The sequence below is a fragment of the Diadema setosum genome, chromosome 1 (genome assembly GCF_964275005.1).
Source record: "Diadema setosum chromosome 1, eeDiaSeto1, whole genome shotgun sequence".
NCBI lineage: Eukaryota > Metazoa > Echinodermata > Echinoidea > Diadematoida > Diadematidae > Diadema > Diadema setosum.
In genome coordinates this window covers 51,568,301-51,590,053 of record NC_092685.1, presented here as the reverse complement: position 1 = coordinate 51,590,053, position 21,753 = coordinate 51,568,301, and the positions used below count along the sequence as shown (strand labels likewise).

At 36.4% G+C, this 21,753-nt stretch overlaps 1 protein-coding gene across 1 annotated transcript in view; it reads left to right on the top strand.

The window, feature by feature from the left end:
* Positions 1-16,192, top strand: part of LOC140232047 (uncharacterized) — a 123,573-nt gene extending 107,381 nt beyond the window's left edge. Inside the window, exons 9-12 of the mRNA XM_072312202.1 lie at positions 1,604-1,710; positions 10,734-10,878; positions 13,185-13,309; positions 14,805-16,192. Coding sequence (XP_072168303.1) covers positions 1,604-1,710; positions 10,734-10,878; positions 13,185-13,309; positions 14,805-16,192 — 1,765 coding nt within the window. The remainder of the gene's footprint in view (positions 1-1,603; positions 1,711-10,733; positions 10,879-13,184; positions 13,310-14,804) is intronic.
* The last annotated feature ends 5,561 nt before the right edge of the window (positions 16,193-21,753 follow it).

Sequence of the window (21,753 nt, the reverse complement as noted above, 5' to 3'; positions counted from 1 at the left end):
TGCAATATCGTTTGGGGAAACTGTGGCTCAACTAAAATTAATCCAATTCTTACTCTCCAAAAACGTGCTGTACGTTTGATTACCAATTCCCGTTACTTATCCCCATCCAATCCCCTATTTCATCAACTAAAAACATTGAAAATTGAGGATCTTCACACCTTTCAAACTGCTGTTTTTATGTATAAATATACATTTAATTGTCTTCCAAAAATTTTTGATGGCTTCTTTACTCCAAATTTCACCGTTCATTCATATCCAACACGTCAGTCGTCCGATTACCATCTCGAAAACCCCAGAATCATTTTAGCTCAAAAATCTTTAAAGCACAATGGACCAGATATTTGGAATTCTTTACCCCCTAATTTAAAACAACGTACGTCGTTGAACATTTTTAAACGAGAACTAAAAAACACCCTCATAATCCAGTATACTTCTGACACATAAAAATATTCATACCACCTGGTCAACAAACACCCTAAACAATGAGTTCACGGCCATAACTGAAGTAATATTCACCTCATCACACTGATACACAAAATAACACTCAACGTACAAACCAAGATTCATCCCAACACAATGCACACCGCACTGCACCGCACGCCCTTCGCACAATTTACTTCCCACTCAGTGAGTGGCAAGATTTTCTTTATGTATCTCTTCGTTGTGCCCTTTGCACAATTACCCCCCCACTCAGTGAGTGGCAAGATTTTCTTTATGTATCTCTTTACCTGGGGCCATCTTCCTCGTCAAGCTTAGCTTATGATGATGGTCCCCTGCATTTCATTTTTATCATTTCCTATTGCTTCCTTTCATATATGATATTCGTTCTTGAAAAAAAAAAAAAAAATGTATGTAAGATCCAAACGTTACGAATATTAGCTGTGTAAATGACTATGTAAGTATTTTGTTGATTTGTGGATTTGTATTGATTTTGAAATGCAGAAATAAAAACTGAACTGAACTGAACTGAACTAATATGATATCATACCAATGACATTTCATATGCAACATATTGTGCTAGGAGATAAAACTACCTGTACCATCATTTATTTATACCCTTATCTCTACCGGTCATACATATCTCCTCTCATAAATATACCAGGTTCTACAATATATTAAGACAGGTGGCTTGACAAATATAGAATTGATGATAGAAGTTGAACTCTGCCATAAAAACTGTTGTCACATACATGTAACATTGAATGAACTCATGTTTATTTTCATGTAAAAGGAAATACATTGATGTTTCATTGTGGGTGCTGTGTGGTGTTAGTTTCAGTGTATCTTGGAAACAATGTAATCAGCTTGTTAAAGAATGTGCCTCATTTCAGGCTTTTCAGAGAAATAAGGAAATTGCTCAAAATAATTACTCTGTAACTGCTGGAGCTATGCAATAGTTAGCTTTGATATGATATTATAGACAGAAGAAAAATATTGTGTTTGAAATTCAAGCCCATATGAAACAAATAGTCATTTCTTGAACCCTGTGTATGCATTGTGATGAGATGTGTGAACTGAATGTGATATCTTTAGCAGTTTGAGAGGACAAAGATCTGTTTGATCTGTGACTTTATTCTTCATGACATTGTTTCCATCCGTATAGGATCAGTGAGTTCCTGGACCATTCAGCAGACTCTGTCATCGGGAAGAGTTTCTACGGTTTCCTCCATGCTCAGGACATCTGCCACATTAGGAATAGTCACCAGGACCGTAAGTCACTCATTGGAACAGTTATTCCTGAATAATAAGAATAATGATATATGATATTTATATAGCACTTACTACAATGCGTGTATGTTTCAAAGCACTTTACAATTATCAAAACAAACAAACATATAAATCAGCTTAGAATACAAATAATCAGCTTCAAATATACACATAATCTTCAGTTCTGTTCTTGGATAAAAGAAAGGAACAAGAAAAATTAAACAAAACCAACTCTTATTTGCATAGCATCTGGGAATACCTTAAGGAAAAGTTTGCTTTAATTCACTGTGGCAAGTCTAACATAGCAAGACATTAAGTGCATATCAAATGCAGTAAAAACCTGTCTATAGTTTGATAATGATTGCTCAATGAAAACACAAGATGGATGTGGCTTTAGTAGGCAGGTGGTTGTTGTAGACAGGTTCAATAGGGGTAGCAGTCGTGATATTTCCAGTTTTCCATAATGATTACACATACGCCAAGACAGTGCTACTGTTAAACCTGTCTATAGTGGCCACCCAAGGGAGACAGAAAACTGTTATAGACAGGTGGTTGTGATAGATTTGATTTGATTTGATTTGATTTATTCTCTGCATGCCATTTTCTTTTGCAAGTTCTTCAATTCTCTGCAATTTCATTAATATTGTACAAAATAACAGTAATATGACTATTTTCAACAATTATAGTCATACATATTCAATTGTAATATAAGCACATGCATTAATCTTTACATATAGAAAAATTCCCAAGAATAAGAACAAAGCTTGACTGTTTGGCAACCAATAATGAATAACATTTATACAATGAAGAAAAACAAGGGGGTCCAACGTGATGCTTGTTGAATGAGGGTTAGAAAGAGAGAGAGAGAAAGAGAGAGGGGGAATGGGGATGATAAAAGCCCTCTGACATGGTCTTGAATGTGACTTTTCTTGTGGGGGACATTTTTTAGTGGCTGTATAAAACAGATGGCCGCTAAGGCAGGTTTGACTATGTATACTGTATATTCAACTATATTATACACACTGAATATGTCTGTGTGTACATGTGTATTAGCATGTACACACAGGCATTTATTTATCTATTCATATTCACTTATTGCCCTCTCTCTTGAAATGATCACTAATTTCCTGAGCCATGAATAAGTTTCAGAGCTGCATTTGAGTTGATTCAAAGGTCAACAAGCTTTCAACTGAAGTTAGCTGGTCGCATTGCTACCCTCGCACTGCTAGGGGTCGTTGTGTAAAGCTGTCTAGCGGAAACCAAATCTATTGTTGCTGGTTGCGTAAAGCAGGTGGTGGCCATACACTGGTTTCTACGTACGTGTTTTTGGAAGATTACCATGTGGTTGCTATGGGCAGGTGGTTGCTGTAGACAGGGTGTAACTGGAGTAGTTTTGACAAAAGGGCTTTTTATCATCATGCCATGATCACTGGATGACATCATTACATTCCTCTGAGAATAAACAGATATTGTAAGGAAGACAAACTTTCTTTTGAAACTTTTCTTTAAAAAAAAATACAATGTTTCAGTCATAGATTTGACCTCCCTCTTATTCTGGTGCAAACTGAATTTACAGACGTATATGTAGTCCAAGGAATTTGAACACATTTCAACAGAGGGATCTAAGTTCAATTCAATTCAAATCACTGCAATTCAATTCAATTCAGTTCAATTCAATTCAATTCAATTCAATTCAATTCAATTCAATTCAATTCAATTCAATTCAATTCAATTCAATTCAATTCAATTCAATTCAATTCAATTCAATTCAGTTCAATTCAGTTCAACTTATTTTGCAACTCTTAAAAAAATATACAAATGAGAATACAGCAGTAATATAAAGATTTGGGTATAATAACATTTTCGAAGAAAAAATTATTTCACGAACAATTCACTTAATCATTAAGATGAAAAATGGATGGATTATTACATTTGCAGTTTATTTCTGCCTATGACCCAGATGTTTAATTAGGAATGTACTGCTGTTTTGTTCTGTCTGTGTATATGTGTGTGTTTTGCAATTCAGTTGATGATTGATTTATGCTGAGTAAAGTAGCACAAGAAGCTTGGAACAAACTTTCCTGTGATTATAGTTATAGCAGATAAAAGTAGACATGTACTGCTTTGATTAATTTGTTTGATATCAGCAAATAGTAACCATCAGGGTATTCTGGACTGTCTTATTAAGTGATTTATCATAGGCCTTGAAAAGCATTTGAACAAGGGGACAGAAAAAGGAAAGATGTTTTAAACTGCCTTAACTGTCCAACATGCATTCTTGTGAGAAATTGAAACTTAGACATTATTGTCTTTAAAAGCTGAAGTGTTTTAAGATTAAGATGAACCCAAATATCAACAAATGTTATGTCAAACATGGGTAGGTGATGGGATTAACTGATGGATATAGAAGAGCTACAAATCGATTGATTTCAGACTGGAGAGTGAAATTTGATTTAATGGCTGCTTGAAAGTATTATGCAGGTGTAGCCTACCCAGAAGGTGTACTGCATGCTGTGCGACCTTTGTAGAAGTATATATAAGTTAAAAAATATTGCTGTCATAAAGGGCCAAGTTTATCATTTTTATGAGTCTGTCTTTTGAAATAAATCTTAAGTGGTAAAGTCATATAATGATTGCAACCAGACATGAGAAAAACCAAAAGACCTGGGGATAGAGGATAAAACTGAGATTAAATCTACTTTAAGAAATAGGAGAGGTTAAGCTTAGGACAAATGTGATGATGCAATTATTATTATTTCTCAGGAAGAGATTTTGGAGTATTTGTCATGAAATAGCAGTAATTAACATATCAAGGCACCCGTAAGTGTTTGTTTGATATCATATACCTGTTCGGGTGATGCAAATGTAATTTCAAGTATTGTGTCATACCCTGTGTGCCAGAGTGTCCTCTTTGGATTCTTATGCCAGGTACACAAACAGCATCAAAAGATGATGTATTAAAAAAATAATTGTTAATATATATGTGTTGCTTATCACTTATACTAAACATGTCTATGTCCTGCCAATTAATAGTTTGCAGAGTCACTCATGTCAGCTAACAGAGAAGATTATGTGAAACATTTGAATATTATATGTTTGCAATCTACGTATTTTAAAGGTACAGTTTACCTTTGGGAGCAGTGATTTAAAAAATGTTTGAGATACCACATTTGATGCATATGTGTAGGTCAGTTGTATCACGAAACATCCTACCCTGTAAAGATTTTGCAATAAAGACTAAAATATGAGGAGATATCACTATTTTTTTTTCAATAAACCATAACTGTAGATGGATTTATTCTAGAAACATTATTATCACTATTGTTCACATTTTCTGGGGTTTTTTTTCTTCAGGTTATCATTTTTACATTGGTTTCTATCCCTAACTCACTTTTTAGAACTAGGTATTTTGAAGCTCTAAAGCTGGGTTTTTGTTTTATCTGCAAATGGTAAATTATGTCTTTAATGTAGGACACCTATATATATATATGTATGTATATATATATATATATATATATATATATATATATATATATATATATATATATTGTAGTTGTTCCGCGTATTGGCAGTACTAGAAATAGCAATAATAAAGTCACAACAGAGGAATGCAGGGAATGCATTAATAGCCAATCTTGATTTAATGAATAATCCGAATTAAATTTGTGTACATGTGTCTAAGAATGGTAACTTGCTTTCCACCAGTGTGTATGTTAAACCCACGGATTCCTTCACCTACTTAGATTACAATTCGTTCCACCCCTTGCACACAAAGCAATCAATTGTATACAGCCAACTAGTCAGATATAAGCAGATCACCTCTGACCCCAAGGTGTTTGAAGAAGATGCTGTACGTCTGGGAGAACATTTTGTCAGAAGGGGTTATCCAGTTCGCCTCGTGAACAATGCACTCAAAAGGGTCAGTGACAAACGGAGAGAAGACCTGTTAGACTCTAAACCTAAAGATGAGAGGAACGATCGCATTCCTCTCGTTACTACATTCCACCCACAAGTCAAAAAGTTTGTCTCCACGACCAAGAAAGAGTGGGCGAATATTCAACTTGATCACAGACTTTCTACAATATTGGGGGAACCACCTCTACACTCCCAAAGACAACCGCCCAACTTGAGATCACTTCTGGTGCGGAGTGAGTTACCAAAACCTGCAACCCCAAAAGGTAACAAGAGGTGCGACAAACCACGATGTCAAATTTGTAACCATCTGGTGACAGAAACCGTGGTGCAAATCTCTCCGTCACTCAGAATCAAACCACCGGACCACACATGCGACTCTAGCAATGTGCTTTACTGCATCATGTGCACTAAATGCCCAGGGGTGTCATATATAGGTGAGACAAGCACGAAGTTCCGCATGAGGTTTAATAATCACAAAAGCTCAATCCTGAAGCGTAAAGATACTCCAGTGGTGAACCACTTCAGTGACCCCCGTCATTCGATGAAAGACTTGAAAGTCTGCATCTTTGGCGGGGGTTACAAATCGGCTGAAGACAGGAAGTGGGCAGAACTGCGATCCATTGTTCGGGGCCGCAGTTTTGAAACAGGCATGAACAAAGATCTTTCCTGGCTCAGCCCATACACTTTCTTCAGATAACTATTTTAGTTGCTACTCTGCTATTGATAATTTCACCCTTGTAGAGGTCTTCAATTTATTTTTCTGGTACTGGACAACTTGCGCAGTATTGATGTGTCACGAGTAAGTGTACCTCATGTATATTATGACACTTTCCTCATTTTTTCTTGTGTCCTTCTTTCTTCTCTCCTTATTCCCTCCTTTCCTACTTTTTGCTCTCTCGTCTCTCCTCCTCTATATAATGCGTACAAGCACGTGACAGATTGTATCACTTCATTGCCATTATGACGTTTCTATTATCGTTCATAATTATTGTCTCCTTTGCGCAGCGCGTGCCATCTCATTGTGACGTCTTCTCTGTTATAACGCACAGTATGGCACTCATATATTCGCCCAACTCAGCATGCGTTTATTGTTATTATTTGTTATCCTTTGTTTTGGTTACACTGAGACTACGCGCGCTGGTGGGATATTGACATATCACTGTGAAAATCCATTGGCACCTTTATTGTATCATGTTAACTTCATTGCCTTTATGACGTTTCTATTATTGCTATTATTGTCTCATGATCTTTTTGTGCAGCGCGCGCAATCCTAGTGTGACGTTTTATCTATTATGACGTAGAGTATGACACTCATAAGCGCACAACATGCGTTTGTTGTTATTATCTATTATTTTTTTGTTTTGGTTACACATATTGCGCGCGCTAGCAGGGTAGTAACACCTCACGCTTAATAATCATTGTGAATATTCGCACTGTCATCCCTGAAGAAGAGGAAGGATCCTCGAAAATTCGGATTATTCATTAAATCAAGATTGGCTATTAATGCATTCCCTGCATTCTTCTGTTGTGACTTTATTATTGCTATATATATATATATATATACATATATACATACATAATATTATAAAGATGTTTAGATATAATACTGTAAAGCAAAAAGGTATAGCCTTTTTTGATTGCCACTGAATTGCCACTGACATTCAGTGCATATAGCATAGACAAGAACTTTTGCATGCATTTTGATTGCATGAACATTGGCTCTCGCAAAATTCACACAAACTTTTGATTTTACAGTATATTTGCAGATAATCATGTTTTCATATTTCCATACTATATTATGATAAATGCAAATAGGAATTAACATAACTTTACTTTAACCATTACTGGGAATGAGAATGAATCTATGAGTGTTTACAAAGGAACCTCAACACTCCCCTTCATGCGCCCTGTCCCTTTTGACTAACAAAAAGGAGTATGCAATTATAAGTTAATTGATTTCAGATTTCTTCTTATATAATTTCCAACTATCAGATCTCATTTTTGTGTAACGAGAAAATCCTAGATGTGTTTTAAACTTTTACTCATTGATGGTGTTGTTATGAATCCATCATGTTTCTGTGAGGGCCAATGTTGGCAAAATAATTTGTCATCGTTATCAGGTTCCCTCTTTTCCCAGTGCTAATAGGATAGAGTCAAGTTTGTAAATTATGTGTCTTCATAAACAGGAGATGGTCATGACTGTCACTTATTGGCCCTTAGTGGTCCCCTTTGGGGCCGAGAACTTGAGAGTTTGGCAGCACGGAAATAACAAATGGGTATTTCCTTAAGTTTCAGTTGATGACCTCAAGGGCATGGTATTAAGCTGAAGGATGTAAAGACAAAATCTTCCATCGCTTGGTGCACAACAGTCAAAAACATCAAAATCTTGTCATGCCAAAAGGGCGCTAATGCATACCATGTGTATAAGCCAGTCAGACATCAGACACAATTTGCAGGAAATCACAGTTTTGCATCAATACCCTTCTGGTTCTGAAACTTCAACCACTCCTCATTCCCCAATCCTGTCCCTGTCACACCCAAAGTGAAGGACAGTTCCTGTGAATGCCATCTCTCAAAAAGTATCGCTCCCTGGGGATTCCCCAAGTGACATCACACTTTAACAATGAGGTTCTCTACAAGCTTCTGCTTGGATGCATGGTGGCAGTGATACCATTATAAAAGTCAGGGCTTGTCTAAATCACAATGACTCTAAAATTGTGCAAAACAAGGAGCATGGGCTTGAAGATAAGTGGGCTAGAGTTGATTGGGGCTACTTTTAAGCAGGAAAGTCAGAATGATGCACACTTCTGGCAAATTTTGTTATGATTGGACCTAATGGCAACATTAATGCGGCTGAATCCTGGGGTGAGGAAAGAGGAATTCAGCTCCTGAGGGGCAATGAGTGCCGCTGCTTTGTCACACTCATCTGAGTCACAGGAACCGCTACATTGATGTAGGGTCACAAAATGACTCCATGGCGACTCTAAATGACATGGTAGGGGAAACGGAAGCTACAAACTGCACAACTTCGATATAGATTACCATGAATGATGCAACAGTAGACATAGAATATGTATTGTTCGGTGTGCTTCACAAGGTCATGGTGCAAATGTGGGTGAAAAAAAAAATCACTGAAATCTGAACCTTTGTGTGGACAGGGAACATTGTAACTGAGACATCTGTAGTGTGCTTTACATGAAAGCAAAGATGAACTCTTTTGAGGAATATCAGATAATATCTTATGCCAATCAAGAATAGATCAGCTCATTGCACAAAAGCCTTCAAGGGTATGCATTCTTCTTCAAAGTGTGGAAATATCCTCACAATTAGCGATCACTTAAGCTTTCAAGTACAAAAATTGATATCATTTTCTTCCTTCAGAATTTGTTGTTATTAATTGCATAGTGACTCCATTCCATTTTTAGTAATGCACACTGCTGTAAGAAGAAAATGTTTTACTGTTATCAATGTTTAGCATTAATTTCTGTCATAAAAGCAGCTTCAAATTGCAAGCATGTCTTGCGTTGTTTGCATGATATGACAAATCTAACACACTGAATACAGGGCCATACCAAGAGCAGTACCTTTACTTTCTTATCAAGTAAATACAAGTGACTCATCTTCATACAAAACCTGATAAATGTGTCAGACATTTCTTCATTTGGTATTTCTAAAATCTCTAGATTTTGAGTTTAACAGTGATTTATCATCCCATTTTGTTTCAAAATTATTCAGAAACAGTGAGAAGCGCAGCAGTCTCAGATAAACACAGTTCAGAATAAAAGAATAGCTTATTGGAAGGTCAGATGGAGTAAAGTGTTTTGGAGATGAAAAGTTTGCACTTGTTCAATTCAAACGTCCTCAGTAACATGCTTTGTAAGAACCAAAAAATTCACATATCAAAGAAGTTTGTGTACTTTTGCATTCGAACAGGAGGAAGTTACATGATGTAAACATTTTGATGAGAGAAGAAATAACAAATATCCTGCTAGGTCGCCTTGTTTTGCATTTTTTGATGTTAATGTTTGCCTTGACATAGTAACAGCACTTTATTCCAGTAGAGTTTATTTCCTGTGTATTATTTGATAGGAATTCCTTTTCATAATATCTCGGTCATTTTCTTTCTAAGAATCTAAGGATAGAGTACCAGCATGACAAAACATGTAAATCATCAGTGTCTGGAGCATTAATTGCCTCAATTAGACTGGTATGTTTCATTTCATTCAAAAATAATGAGCAGTACTTTGGTTCATTAGTCGATGATGAGGATTTTTTTTTTTGAGGAGAAATGTCTGGTTCATTTCCGCAGTTCATGGCTGCTGTAACATTCTGGCAGTTTTAATCACATTTTCTGTAATTCTTTTAAGAGAGAAAGATCATCTTAATGACTATCATCACCATTGTTACCTTCTACAGTGCAAGTGAGTGAGTGTTTAAAATCAATATATGTGACTGCTCAGCCCAAAACCCACAAATAGTAGGCCAAAATGAATTTCAACTTTTCTACACTGTTTAAAAAGTAAGCTCTAAGCTTTGAAATAATGCATAAAATGTTAAAATTGGACCATCCAAACTAATCCCAAAAGTGATTGAAATAAGTGAGAGTTTAGGAGGTGCAGTTTAATAGGAAAGGGAGAAAAGAGGATTTTAAGATTAGAGTGCAGAAGCATATATGAAGACATTTTCTATTTCCATAGTGAAAGCAGCACCTGTCCAAAAAAAAAATGGTGTAAAAAAGGCCCCTGCTGATATCTCAGTTTTGGTTTTGCTTTAGGACACCAAATTTTAAGAGTAGGTAGAAAAAAAATTACTCTCCCAGTTACAACAAACTAACAAAATTTGAGTCATTCAAGCTAAATGACATACTTAGGTGCATTACAGTGAATCCTAATATGCAACTTTTTATGAGTTTTGAGCTGGGCAGTCACATAATAGTTGATGTATTCACAAGGAAAGAAACACCTATGAACATTTCTTTTCTTCCTTCTAATCAACCTGATGTCATATCAAGTTTGAGCTCTAGTCATTCAAATTCCACTCGCCAGTGTTCTTCAATCTTCAAGCCATTTTGAATACCATCCTACCCCCATGCCTATTATTCTCTCCCTCAGTGTTGAGCAAAGGACAGACGATCACCAGGTACTTCCGCTGGATGCTGAAAGCAGGAGGTTACATCTGGCTGCAGACGACAGCTACACTCTGCTATGCCAAGAACTCAACCGACAGCTCCTTCATCTTCATCAATCAGGTGATCAGGTAAAGTCATCCTTGAATCTTTCACTGTCATATACTGATTGATATATTTTTTTTTTCATATTTAGCTGTAAAGAGAAAGCTATATACTCGAGCCCAAACTTATATTAGGGGCACTGTGGCATAGCGGAGAAGAATCCTGACTCAGAGGACATCAAGTCAGAGGATCAGAGGACCCGAGTCTGAATCCTGCCAAGTGCTTAGGCCCTTGGACAAGATGTTTTTACCCGCTATGTCCCTCTCGACCCAAGTGTATAAAATAAAAGTGTATGCTAGGGTGATAATAATGGCAGGCCCTCTGGTAAAGCAGTGGCAACAGTGATGAGGCTACCCTGGTAAATAAGACCTTATTATTATCACTATTATTATCATTATTATTATTATTATTATCTATTATTATTATTATTATTATTATTATTATTATTATTATTATTATTATTATTATTGTTATTATTATTATTATTATTATTATTATTATTATTATTATTATTATTATTATTATTATTATTATTATTATTATTATTATTATTATTATCATTATTGTCATAACCTTATTATCATCATCATCATCATTAGTATTATTTCATATATATATATATAGAGAGAGAGATACATTCTATATTCCTCAAAATCTCTCTTTCTTTATATCATATCAAAACATGGAGGAAACTAGGTTTTGCTTTAACTCTTGCAGACAAGCTGATTTCGCTATAATACATATTTAAAGAGGACACTTGCATGAGTATACTCAGGACTAGACTTAAATGGGTTGATGTACCAAAACTTTTAAAACAATATAATGTGGTTCTTCTGCACAGAATGAGCAGTTTGGCAAGTTAAGCTAAGTGTCTTGGGACATAATGAGTTAATAAACATTGGTAGAAGGTTGAATAATTGATCTCACAGTACTGTGATCCTTTCCATTGACAACTGAAAAATCAGTGTCTAGGTTCAGATATTGACTTTCAGGATACAAAGGCAACATGGTTTGACACCAGGCCATCATTTTCAGATAATATGTTCTCCCCCCTCCCCCTTGCACCCATTTCTGAAAAAACAAACAAACAGAGGTATGTTATGTATGTTTCCTGCTGAATGTTCCACTGTTTCATGGTCTATAGAATAACATGTGTCTTCCTATTCTATGCTACCTCACTCCTCAGCTAATGTGTCTCTGACTGGCTGCTCTTGTCCTCTCCATAAGGTCAAGGACCTTGGTCAAGAACCTTGGTCAAGGACTTGGCAAACAGTCGTGGAAATTTGAATAATTCACGAGAAACTTTTTTTCTGTCTTTCTTGCTTGCCTGTGCTTCCTCTGTAACACTGTTGCCTTCATTCTCACAAAATGTCAATATTTTTCACATGTATTTCAGTAGGTAGTGCATGGGTAATTCACTGATTTCAGCATCACTTGACGACCACCTTCTCCAAATTGATTTCAAGTAGTATGAATATGTGAGATATATGGATGTCTTGTATGAATCTACGGTCATTTTCATTTCTGTTAAAAAAAAAAAGATTCAAGACATTGGGCAGCAGGTGCCTTCTAGCTGTTATAATTTTATTTGAATTTCTCTATCCAGACAAAGCTGTACCTAGTCATGTTTGGCTCATGTGAGGTAAAATTGAAGGAAACCAAGCTCTCCTTTTAAATAGTTTTCATGGCAAAGTTTTCAAGTTTGAATAAATCAGTGCAAATTGCATACAACAGGACAAATATGACCACCCAGCTCAAAACCCAGAAAAAGTAGGCTGAAATGAATTTCCACTTTTTCCAAATAGTTTAAAAGAGCAAGCTCTATACTTTAAAATGATATATAGCTTGTAAAGGTGGATCATCTTTAAGTATTCAAAAAGTGATGAAAAGAAGAAAGAAGTAGGAAGTGCAGTTTCATAGAAAAGGGAGAAGAGAAGATTCAAAGATTAGGGTCACTCAGGCCAATTTCTCTGTAAAGCAGTGCCCCTCCCCAAACATATGGTAAAGAAAAATGATTGAAATCTTAATTTCAGTTTTGTTTTAAGCTGCCAAATTTTGACAGCAGGTAGAGAAAAAGATTACTCTCCCAGGTAAGACAAACTTTAACCATTGAGAACGAGTCCCAAGTATACTCCAGCAAGCGTCTATGGAATATGCGTGTCATAGCAAAATCAGTCTGTCCTCAACGGGTTAAAAAATTTGAGTCGGTTGTTCCAAATTACATGTTTGGGTTCATTATAGAGAATCCTAATCTGCGCCTTTCTGTGGGTTTAGAGTTATGAAATAACGATAGGAATTAAATTTTGCCCCTGATTTCTCTTGTTTTCTTCAGCCGTGTGGAGTTCGACAATGTGATCATGGACATTAGTCAGGTGACTAATCTGCCCTCTGAAGATGGTCTCCTTCTTCTCAATTCAGCCACGGCAAGACCAAAAACCTCTCCACGTCACAGCTCAGGTTTGTCCTTGTTTCTCTCATCTGAAAGGAACATTCCACTCAAGTTGATTGATGTGGATATATCAGAATCAGGCATACAGAATAGTGTCAATACATAAAATTAGACATGAAATGAAAAAATAAATAAATTAGAAAGTTTGTCATGTGTGTACAAAACAGTAATGTCTGTCACAATTACATAACATATGCAAATGAGATGGTTAATGTCCTGTTATTTGTCTTCCATTTGTTTGCATGAAAAACTTAATCATATTTCCCTTATCTGTGCAGAATCTAACAGAAGAAACTATATGTTTACATATCTGAAGAAACTATATTCTACAGTAATGATAATTTAGCAATAAAGGCTTCTTCCCGGAGAGAAGTTATTACAGTTTCTAAATCATTTTTTTATTGTACAAATCAATGGAAGTGTTACAGATCAATGTCATCAACTTGGATGATTTTCATATGTGAGTGTTACTTCTATCACTCTTTCATGAAAGCCAGTCTGAAAGTCAAAACTTTCTAACATTATATCCAACTTAACCCATTGAAGACCAGCTGATTTTACTATAACACACATTTCCCATAGACACCTGCCTGAGTATTCTCACCACTAGTCTTCAATGGGTTAATGAGACATCCACCATTCTGACTGTATGATTTTACTCTCTTTATAAAGTCATTTTAAAAATAGAGTTGATTTTCCCTTTAACCCTTATACTACTGGCATCTTAAAATCCCATGGTTATTTTACGTGATGATGTTGCCCATGGTATTGAAAGGGTTGAAGCTCGATCATGTCAATCATTACAGGGTTTTTAGAGCACCAAGAGGTATATTTCTTCACTTTTTGTATGAAGACATTAATGTTCGAAAGAATACTTTAAGATGCAGCACAAAAAAAGTATGATATTGTGTCTTGTTTGAAACACTCTCTTTAAAGGACTTCTCTTTCTTGTGATATTGTAATATTTGCTGTGCCTTTCTTCACAAGATATGAATCTATTATCTGTGAGAATGCAGTATTTGAGACTAACATCATCACCACTTCAGTAAGGTAGTGAATGAAATTGATTGTAACATGAGTCATCCAAGAACCATCTTGTCAACATTCTATATCAATGAAATTAATCCTGCCTGAACTGATATTTACATACATCAAGCACTAGAAAGCTATGAGCCAGAATTAGTTGCTAGCCAATGACCAATGTTTTCTGAAGAATATTTGGCATATATCACTCTTAATAAGGTGCAAATATCGTTATTGCATACTAAACTGTCTATTGTATATGCACTCATTGAAAATGTATGTTCAGTTTTTCCAACTAGCCCCATGATCATGCATAAAAATGAAGACCCAACAGAATGAATAGTTTCGATTTCTTCCTGAGATATGTCTTTTAATTTTTACCAACATTATACTGATTTTATAAAACCACACCAGCAGATGAACTCATCCTGAAAATGTTGACATTTTGTGTGTTTTTTTTTTTTTATTTTGCATTCTCAGGAGATGAAAGGGATGGCATAGCAGATCCTAGCCTTGCAGAAGAAGGTGACAACAACAATAATAACCACAAAGGTCATGAAACTCTGGGATCCAGTAAGTCCAGAAAGAGGACCCAGAGCCCAGAACGGAGGAAAAACAAAAAGCAGCGAGGGGCTCAGATCGTGCGTAATGAGTCTTCAGGTAACCATGGCAACATGGAAAGTAGATCAGATGCAGGAGGAAGAGAGAGCAAGAGGAGAGCTCAGGCGAGAGTGGAAGGTCAAAAGACCAAACCTGTTATAGCAACGAGCCCTAAGCAGGTCATCATCCGGGCCGACAGTCCCAGTGAAAAGACTCTAACTGTCCTGGGAGAAAAGAGGGACTATGGTGAGTCAGACAGCTTTCATAAAGGGAATCAGGAGAGATTAAAGATCTGTGAGAAATCTTCGAGGGAGATGACCACCAACAAACCAGGACTGCATCAATCGGTAGCACCAGTGTCTCCTAGCAACCGTTTACAAGCCTCATCCTCATTACTAGCTCTTAGTGTTAGACACACGGATAAGCATGACGGTGAGGATATCATCAGGGTGTCATCAGCTGGTTGGGAGAATCCTCCCAACAGAGAACTCCCCCCTGATCACAATGGAATGATCCCATCACCGGACAGCAGTCACTCGCGACTCGGCATGGCCAGCTCTCTAACTTCAGTAGCCAAAGGGGTGTTCACTACTCCCAGTCCCAAAACCCCTGAGTCCCTCCTCACCCCTCCTCTCTCAGACTCTGCTAAGAATCAATTCTCACTGCCTCCAGTCAGCTCATTAACATCACCCAAAGCCAGGCCAACAAACACTGACAGTATCGCCCCCCTTTATACCACCGATGTCCCCTCAACGGGGAGCCGCTTTGTCACCCCCTCCTCCAATAAACACGAGACGGTGTACCCCATCCCATCCCCTCTTACCCAGAGCCCGTCGATGGAAAGTCTTGACTCAATGCGTAACATGGTCAAACAGGAGCCAAGCCTGTACAACTCTCACACCCGCATGCTTGGATCTGTCTCCTCCCCGTACGCCGGCATGGCAGCCTATGCCAACTACGGACAGTACAACAACTTGCAGCACTACGGCGCTGCGGTCAACCTCACCACGAGGGCGTACCAGGCAGCAGCAGCGGCGGGCTACGGAGAGGCTGCATCCATGTACAAGAACTACCACGCTGCCCCTGAAATACCCATGGACCTGTCGTACAACGGTGTGACGGGGTTCCCCATCATGCACACAGGCATGTCAGCAGCCAACGCCTCGTATTTTCCCACATCGCGACTGCAATACAATATCACAGACGGACAGTTGAGTTTGAACGGTGACAAGTCAGTTCAGGAAAAATCTAAGACGACGTCAGTATAGGCAGTGATTGGTCATGAAAAACAAGGCTCTCTATATATGTGTATGTGTGTGTTCACAAGCTATTCAAGTCAAAGCAGTATTACAACACAATTATAAAGAGATTTGGAAATGGGACTAAAGAATTCACCATGCGTCATCATTTCTGTTATAGAATGATGCCAACGAGTCACTGCTACATTCATATTGTAATTACCTCCCACGGACTCACAACTGGATTTTGAAGTCTGTTGCACAATTTAGCATGCTTTTGGAACACTTGATTTCTAAATAATTTTAGCTTATGGTAAACCTAATAATATCAATTTGTCTCATTCATAAATCACTCCAAACAGCTGTGATGAGTGACATTCGTTTGGAGTTATTATTGTGAAAAAAATAAAGAGCCAAGATACATATATAATGAATGCCATCAAATTAGAGAGAAAGTATGATAGGTATAGTGGTTGTTTTTGTCCCAAACCCTGCTCATAACAAACATTTGTTCTTAATTTTCTCAGCACTGTAAAATTAGATTTGTCCTTTTTTGATCAGCGCTAACACCAGGGACTGTACGTAGTGACATGTTGTCAATCATTTTATTGGCCATTCATTTATAATCATAAATCTTCAGTTCTTTCAATAGATAAAAGACATGAATACAAAGAGCTCTCAATTTTGACTTAATAAATGACATAAGATGTTGTGACAGTATGATATGAAATTTTGCAAAAAGGTTTGCATGGGGGAAAGATGATATCTCAGTTTTTCCATTGCGTGTTACAGTTGGTGTGTGATACTTGCACTTTTTCATCTTAAATATACAAAGATGCCAACTGTTCCTTTTCGGCAGTATTTTGTTCTCTTTTTTTTCACATAAAAATACTGCAGGTTTATGGAAAATACTTTTTCTCAAATTATATTACTACACATGTCTACTGCAAGAAACATAAAAATACGGTTTTCCACCAAAAATATGACTTTTCAGGCCTCAGAATGCTTCAATGCAGTTGACATCCCTGAGTATAGGAAGCAAATATTTCACATTGGGAAAATTCTATGAATTTTTTCCTCCACAGAGCTATGGCATGAAAAAGGGGAATACTTAGGGATGACATTAGAGTTTATACAAATATGTTCTTATCTATCTTTATAGAGTGGTGTTGGTGCACTGATGTTGCTGGCAAGCATTGTCCATTGCATCTGCTCTGTCAGTGAAATGACTTGTAATAATCTATGCACAAAATAGAAGGAAAAGAAATCGCAAAGTACCCTAAGCACTCAAAAACTGCACACTTTTATTCATTGAGCTTAAGGAATTGCTCTTATGATTATTTTTTTTCTTGTTCTTTAACTAGCATTTCTTTTCTTCTTTTTTTTCTCTCTTAATATTAATATAAAATAAAACAAGCTCACCTGTGAACTGTAGGAAAATTGTTATGGAAATCACTGTAACATCAAATGTGGTTGAAAAAAAAAAATCCCCACAAAAACAGAAATGTAATTCTGTTCATGCCATTATATATTATTGATGCATTTTGCCTTCCCCTGCCACTAGAGGGCACTATTCTGTACTGCCTGGCATAGGGGCTCTGCATTGATGGAATCAGGGAGGTGTTCCCTTATGGAATAGAGGTCATTGTAACATTCTTTTTTTTTTTCTCTCTCTCTCTCTCTCTCTCTCTCTGTCTCTCTGTCCAGACCCCTCCTCCCCATCCTTCTATTCCTATTTCAAGTTTATGGAGTAATGAGTTGGGGATATTGTGAGCATTCTATCTTAATTCTAATCTAAAAACCTGAGATATCTGTGTGTGTTTCAAAATACTCCATTTTATACGTTGTATGTATAAGACCCTCGAAGGTCATAATAATTCTAATCTAAAAACCTGAGATATCTGTGTGTGTTTCAAAATACTCCATTTTATACGTTGTATGTATAAGACCCTCGAAGGTCATGTGATGTGTGACTAGGCTGTGGATTTAGAGAATCGTCACTGCTTTTACGTCCATTTATTATTCATAACACATCATCGGTACAGTGTTGATGGTGAACATTTTGAAGCCACTCCTCTGATTTAAATGTAGTGTACCAATAATTTCAAAAAATATTGAGGGAAACAACAAATGAATAGGCCCGCAAGACTGCCAATTATGAATTTATTGCCATGGTAATCAGAGATTGAAAAACTGATAAATGTAGCTGAGCAGCTGCCTAAGATATGATACCATTTTTCTCTTTCATTCTCAGGCAAGAATTTAAGCCCCAAAACAAAAGAAATATGGAGGGCAGGTGCTATTGCCTATGTTAACAAGCTGCATAAATGGAAATTTCAGCCTTATTTTTCAATGTCGTCAAAAGTCATTCAGTTTCATGATCAAAATTGTTATATTTGATACCCATATATTTGCATAGCTTTACCCTTTAGAAGAATTGAGTTTCTCAGTTTGATCGACTATGATAGATAGTTGAGCTTTAAAGTCTGCTCGAATAATTTTTCACTTGGCTCATATTTTGTTGTGCATACAATCAACTCTAGGTGGCGCTCTTTCATTTTGCTCTGTGTGGCACATTTTGCCAGAGGCTGTGTGTATCATAGTGGTTTTCCTGTTAAATATGCCTGCTCAACGGCTTAGTAATGGCTTTCTGCAAATACTTTATCCTCTGTATGACTTGTGATCAGAGGAGAAAATGGGTAAGAAAGTATGAATCTAAATTTGGCAGTTGTTTACCAAGATGATGGATGACTTTTTTTTTTTCACTGTTTTTATGTTTTTTAGGGGGACTTTTGTTCTTGGCACTATTGACAATTGCTGTACTGTCACTTTAGAGACAGACAGACATTAATGCCATACAAACACTGCTGAGCTTAAGCCCTTCTAACTCTAAACTGATGATATACTCTCGACATATCCACAGGTATTTCTTTAACCCAGTGAAGACTAGTCTCAAGTATACTTTGCGAGGTGTCCATGGGAAATGTTGTATCAAAATCAGCTCCTTCTCAATGGGTTAACATAAGGAGTCCATTTCTAGAATGTCAGTATAAATAGTCAACCTTGCGTTTGCTGTGTTTATTGCTCACAATTGCTACTTTTGTCTCAATTATTGCAAAATGTGTGTATTTGGTTCTTTTGTGCCATACTCAGATGAGGCAATGTATGGTATATCTTGTTCATCGAGCAAAGCTTACAAACACAAGATAAACACACACAGAATATTTTCCTTTTGAAATGATAATACTTTTCAATGTCCCCCCAAAAAGGAGGCAGTTGATGGTGATTGCCTTCTTACTATGATAAGATATCTTCATGGTGAAGGATTTGGAAGCATGATGATTGAGAAATAAAGAAACATGCTTGGACACCAGTCTCTTCATGGATATTCTGTTGTAACGATGCACATACATTTATGCAGCAAAGGAACAAAGATGTGTGTTTGTGTATTCTGCTTATGCATTCAAGTTTATATTGAAAAATTTCATCATTGCACTTCTCGCACTGTCTGTTCCTGTGTATTTTGGGGAATCTTTTGTGTTTAAAGAATTTCATTTCCATTCGACCAAAGACTTTTTTACAGTATTCTGTCTTTCCTCTTTGAGTTAATTTGTTACCATGGTAATTACTGACTGTTGGTGTGTTTTTCTTCCCAGTGTGTTATTCTACCCACTTGTATATTTTGTGCAATATGGAGTGATTCTATACATTCATGACAAACTGTCCATTGCATACTCCACTGTATTTTTGTTTTCATACCAAGAGCCAGTTGAGGTCTTCATGGTGTTATAATTTTGACCCCCCAAAAAAATATATCCTAGAATAATATGACCCCAAAGAATCCAATAAATATGTATTTAACTTATTTAGCTCAAAACTTACCAATATAACCTTTTTTCCAAGCTAGGTCAGCAAGATATCAAAATTTGATTTTTTTGTTTGTTTGTTCATTAACTCTTTGTGTGCCATGGTCGCATGCCTGACTCAGTCGACAGGTCGCCAAGTTCACATATTATGCTTAAACGCACAAACCTACCAAAACCAATCGATAAATTACCAAATGCCACAGTGCAATGAAAGCGTCACTCAAGATTTCATTCCTGTCACTTGTAGCTTGCATCATGTGATGATTGAATATCAAACGGTGTTACCTATTCAATTTGCGACTACTTTCTAAGTTTCTGGCATTATTTTGTGTGCAAAAGTCATGCCTGGACAATAGCTACTGGTCATTTGAAATAAGAAATAATCAAAGATCTGTCATAGAATTTATATCAAAGCAAATCTGGTATTTTCTCTACAACTTTATACTCTTTACATTTCCAACATAACCAAAGTATGTAAAAAGATACATATTTGAAAAACAGAATGTCCTCTCTCAGCATGCCTATGTTGCAGTCTCAGAATAACGCAGCACACAGGGGGTTTCCACCGTGGCACATAACGAGTTAAATTACTGATAAGACTTGTAATTCTTTTGAATTTTCGATTATTCTTTGAATCAGGGACCTGGTTGTCTCATAATGTTTCAAAGAAGAAAGAAAAAGTTGTCACCTATGCTAGAAATGTCCTCTTTCGAGAATAGTTCAGTTGCATAATTTTTTTAAATTCATGTGTTTTGTCTTTTGATTGTGAGATGAATGAAAATTTCTCTTCAGGAAATTCAATGATCTCATGGTGAAGGTGGATTTCTCATGGTTATCATATGACACCAAGTCAGATGATTTACTGATCACTGAATTGTCTTAACTTTCTTCAATTACTGCTTCGATTATTTTGATTTTACTCAAAGCAACCTATACTGTGACACTTTTTTCCATTTTAACACTTGATTCATCTAGATTTGTGGCCTGTTTTTCAAGAGCTAGGTTTTTTTTTTCCTATTTTAAATGCAATGATAGTTAGTAGTAGATGATGCAATACAAGATGCACCTTTCTGTTATCTAAAAAGTATATCAAATTTGAGTTACTGGCATGATCACTTTCATGCTTACTTTAAGCCTAATTTATGTCTAATAGTCTAAACTCATAATGACTTGCCATGGTAACTGTTTATTAAACATCAGCTGGGCTATCATTTCTAGTACTTGGATGCATCATTTTTTGTTTTTCACTTTTCCAACATTGAAGGACTTTTGTTATATCATTTAGAATTATATTCAGAAATGATGTGTTTGTTGATGTGATATGTATTTCATCAATGAAACATCACAATATCTTTTCCACTTCTGACAGAAATATTTGAGTTATGAATACCATGCTGTCCCCTATTAAACCCTCCTAATGGCGCTTCTTAGGAACAGTGTGTGAGTAGAAGGCAGTATATCTAATACCAGTCTCATTTCTGTTCTTCACGACTTTCATGTTAAGATTTTGTGTGTGTTTGTGAAGATGACTTCATTTTGTTTCTCTGTACATTGCTCATGTCATAGGTTTTGAATAAGTGTCAAAGATTATAGCTGTTTGAACTGTCTCCTTCTGCTGAAACTGTTGTTATTTTGCATGTAACTTTTGTTTGTGACTGAATTCCTTTTCCTCTTCATGAATGAGGCTGTATTTTGCAGTCTTGTGTTTCAACATAATGTAGCAAT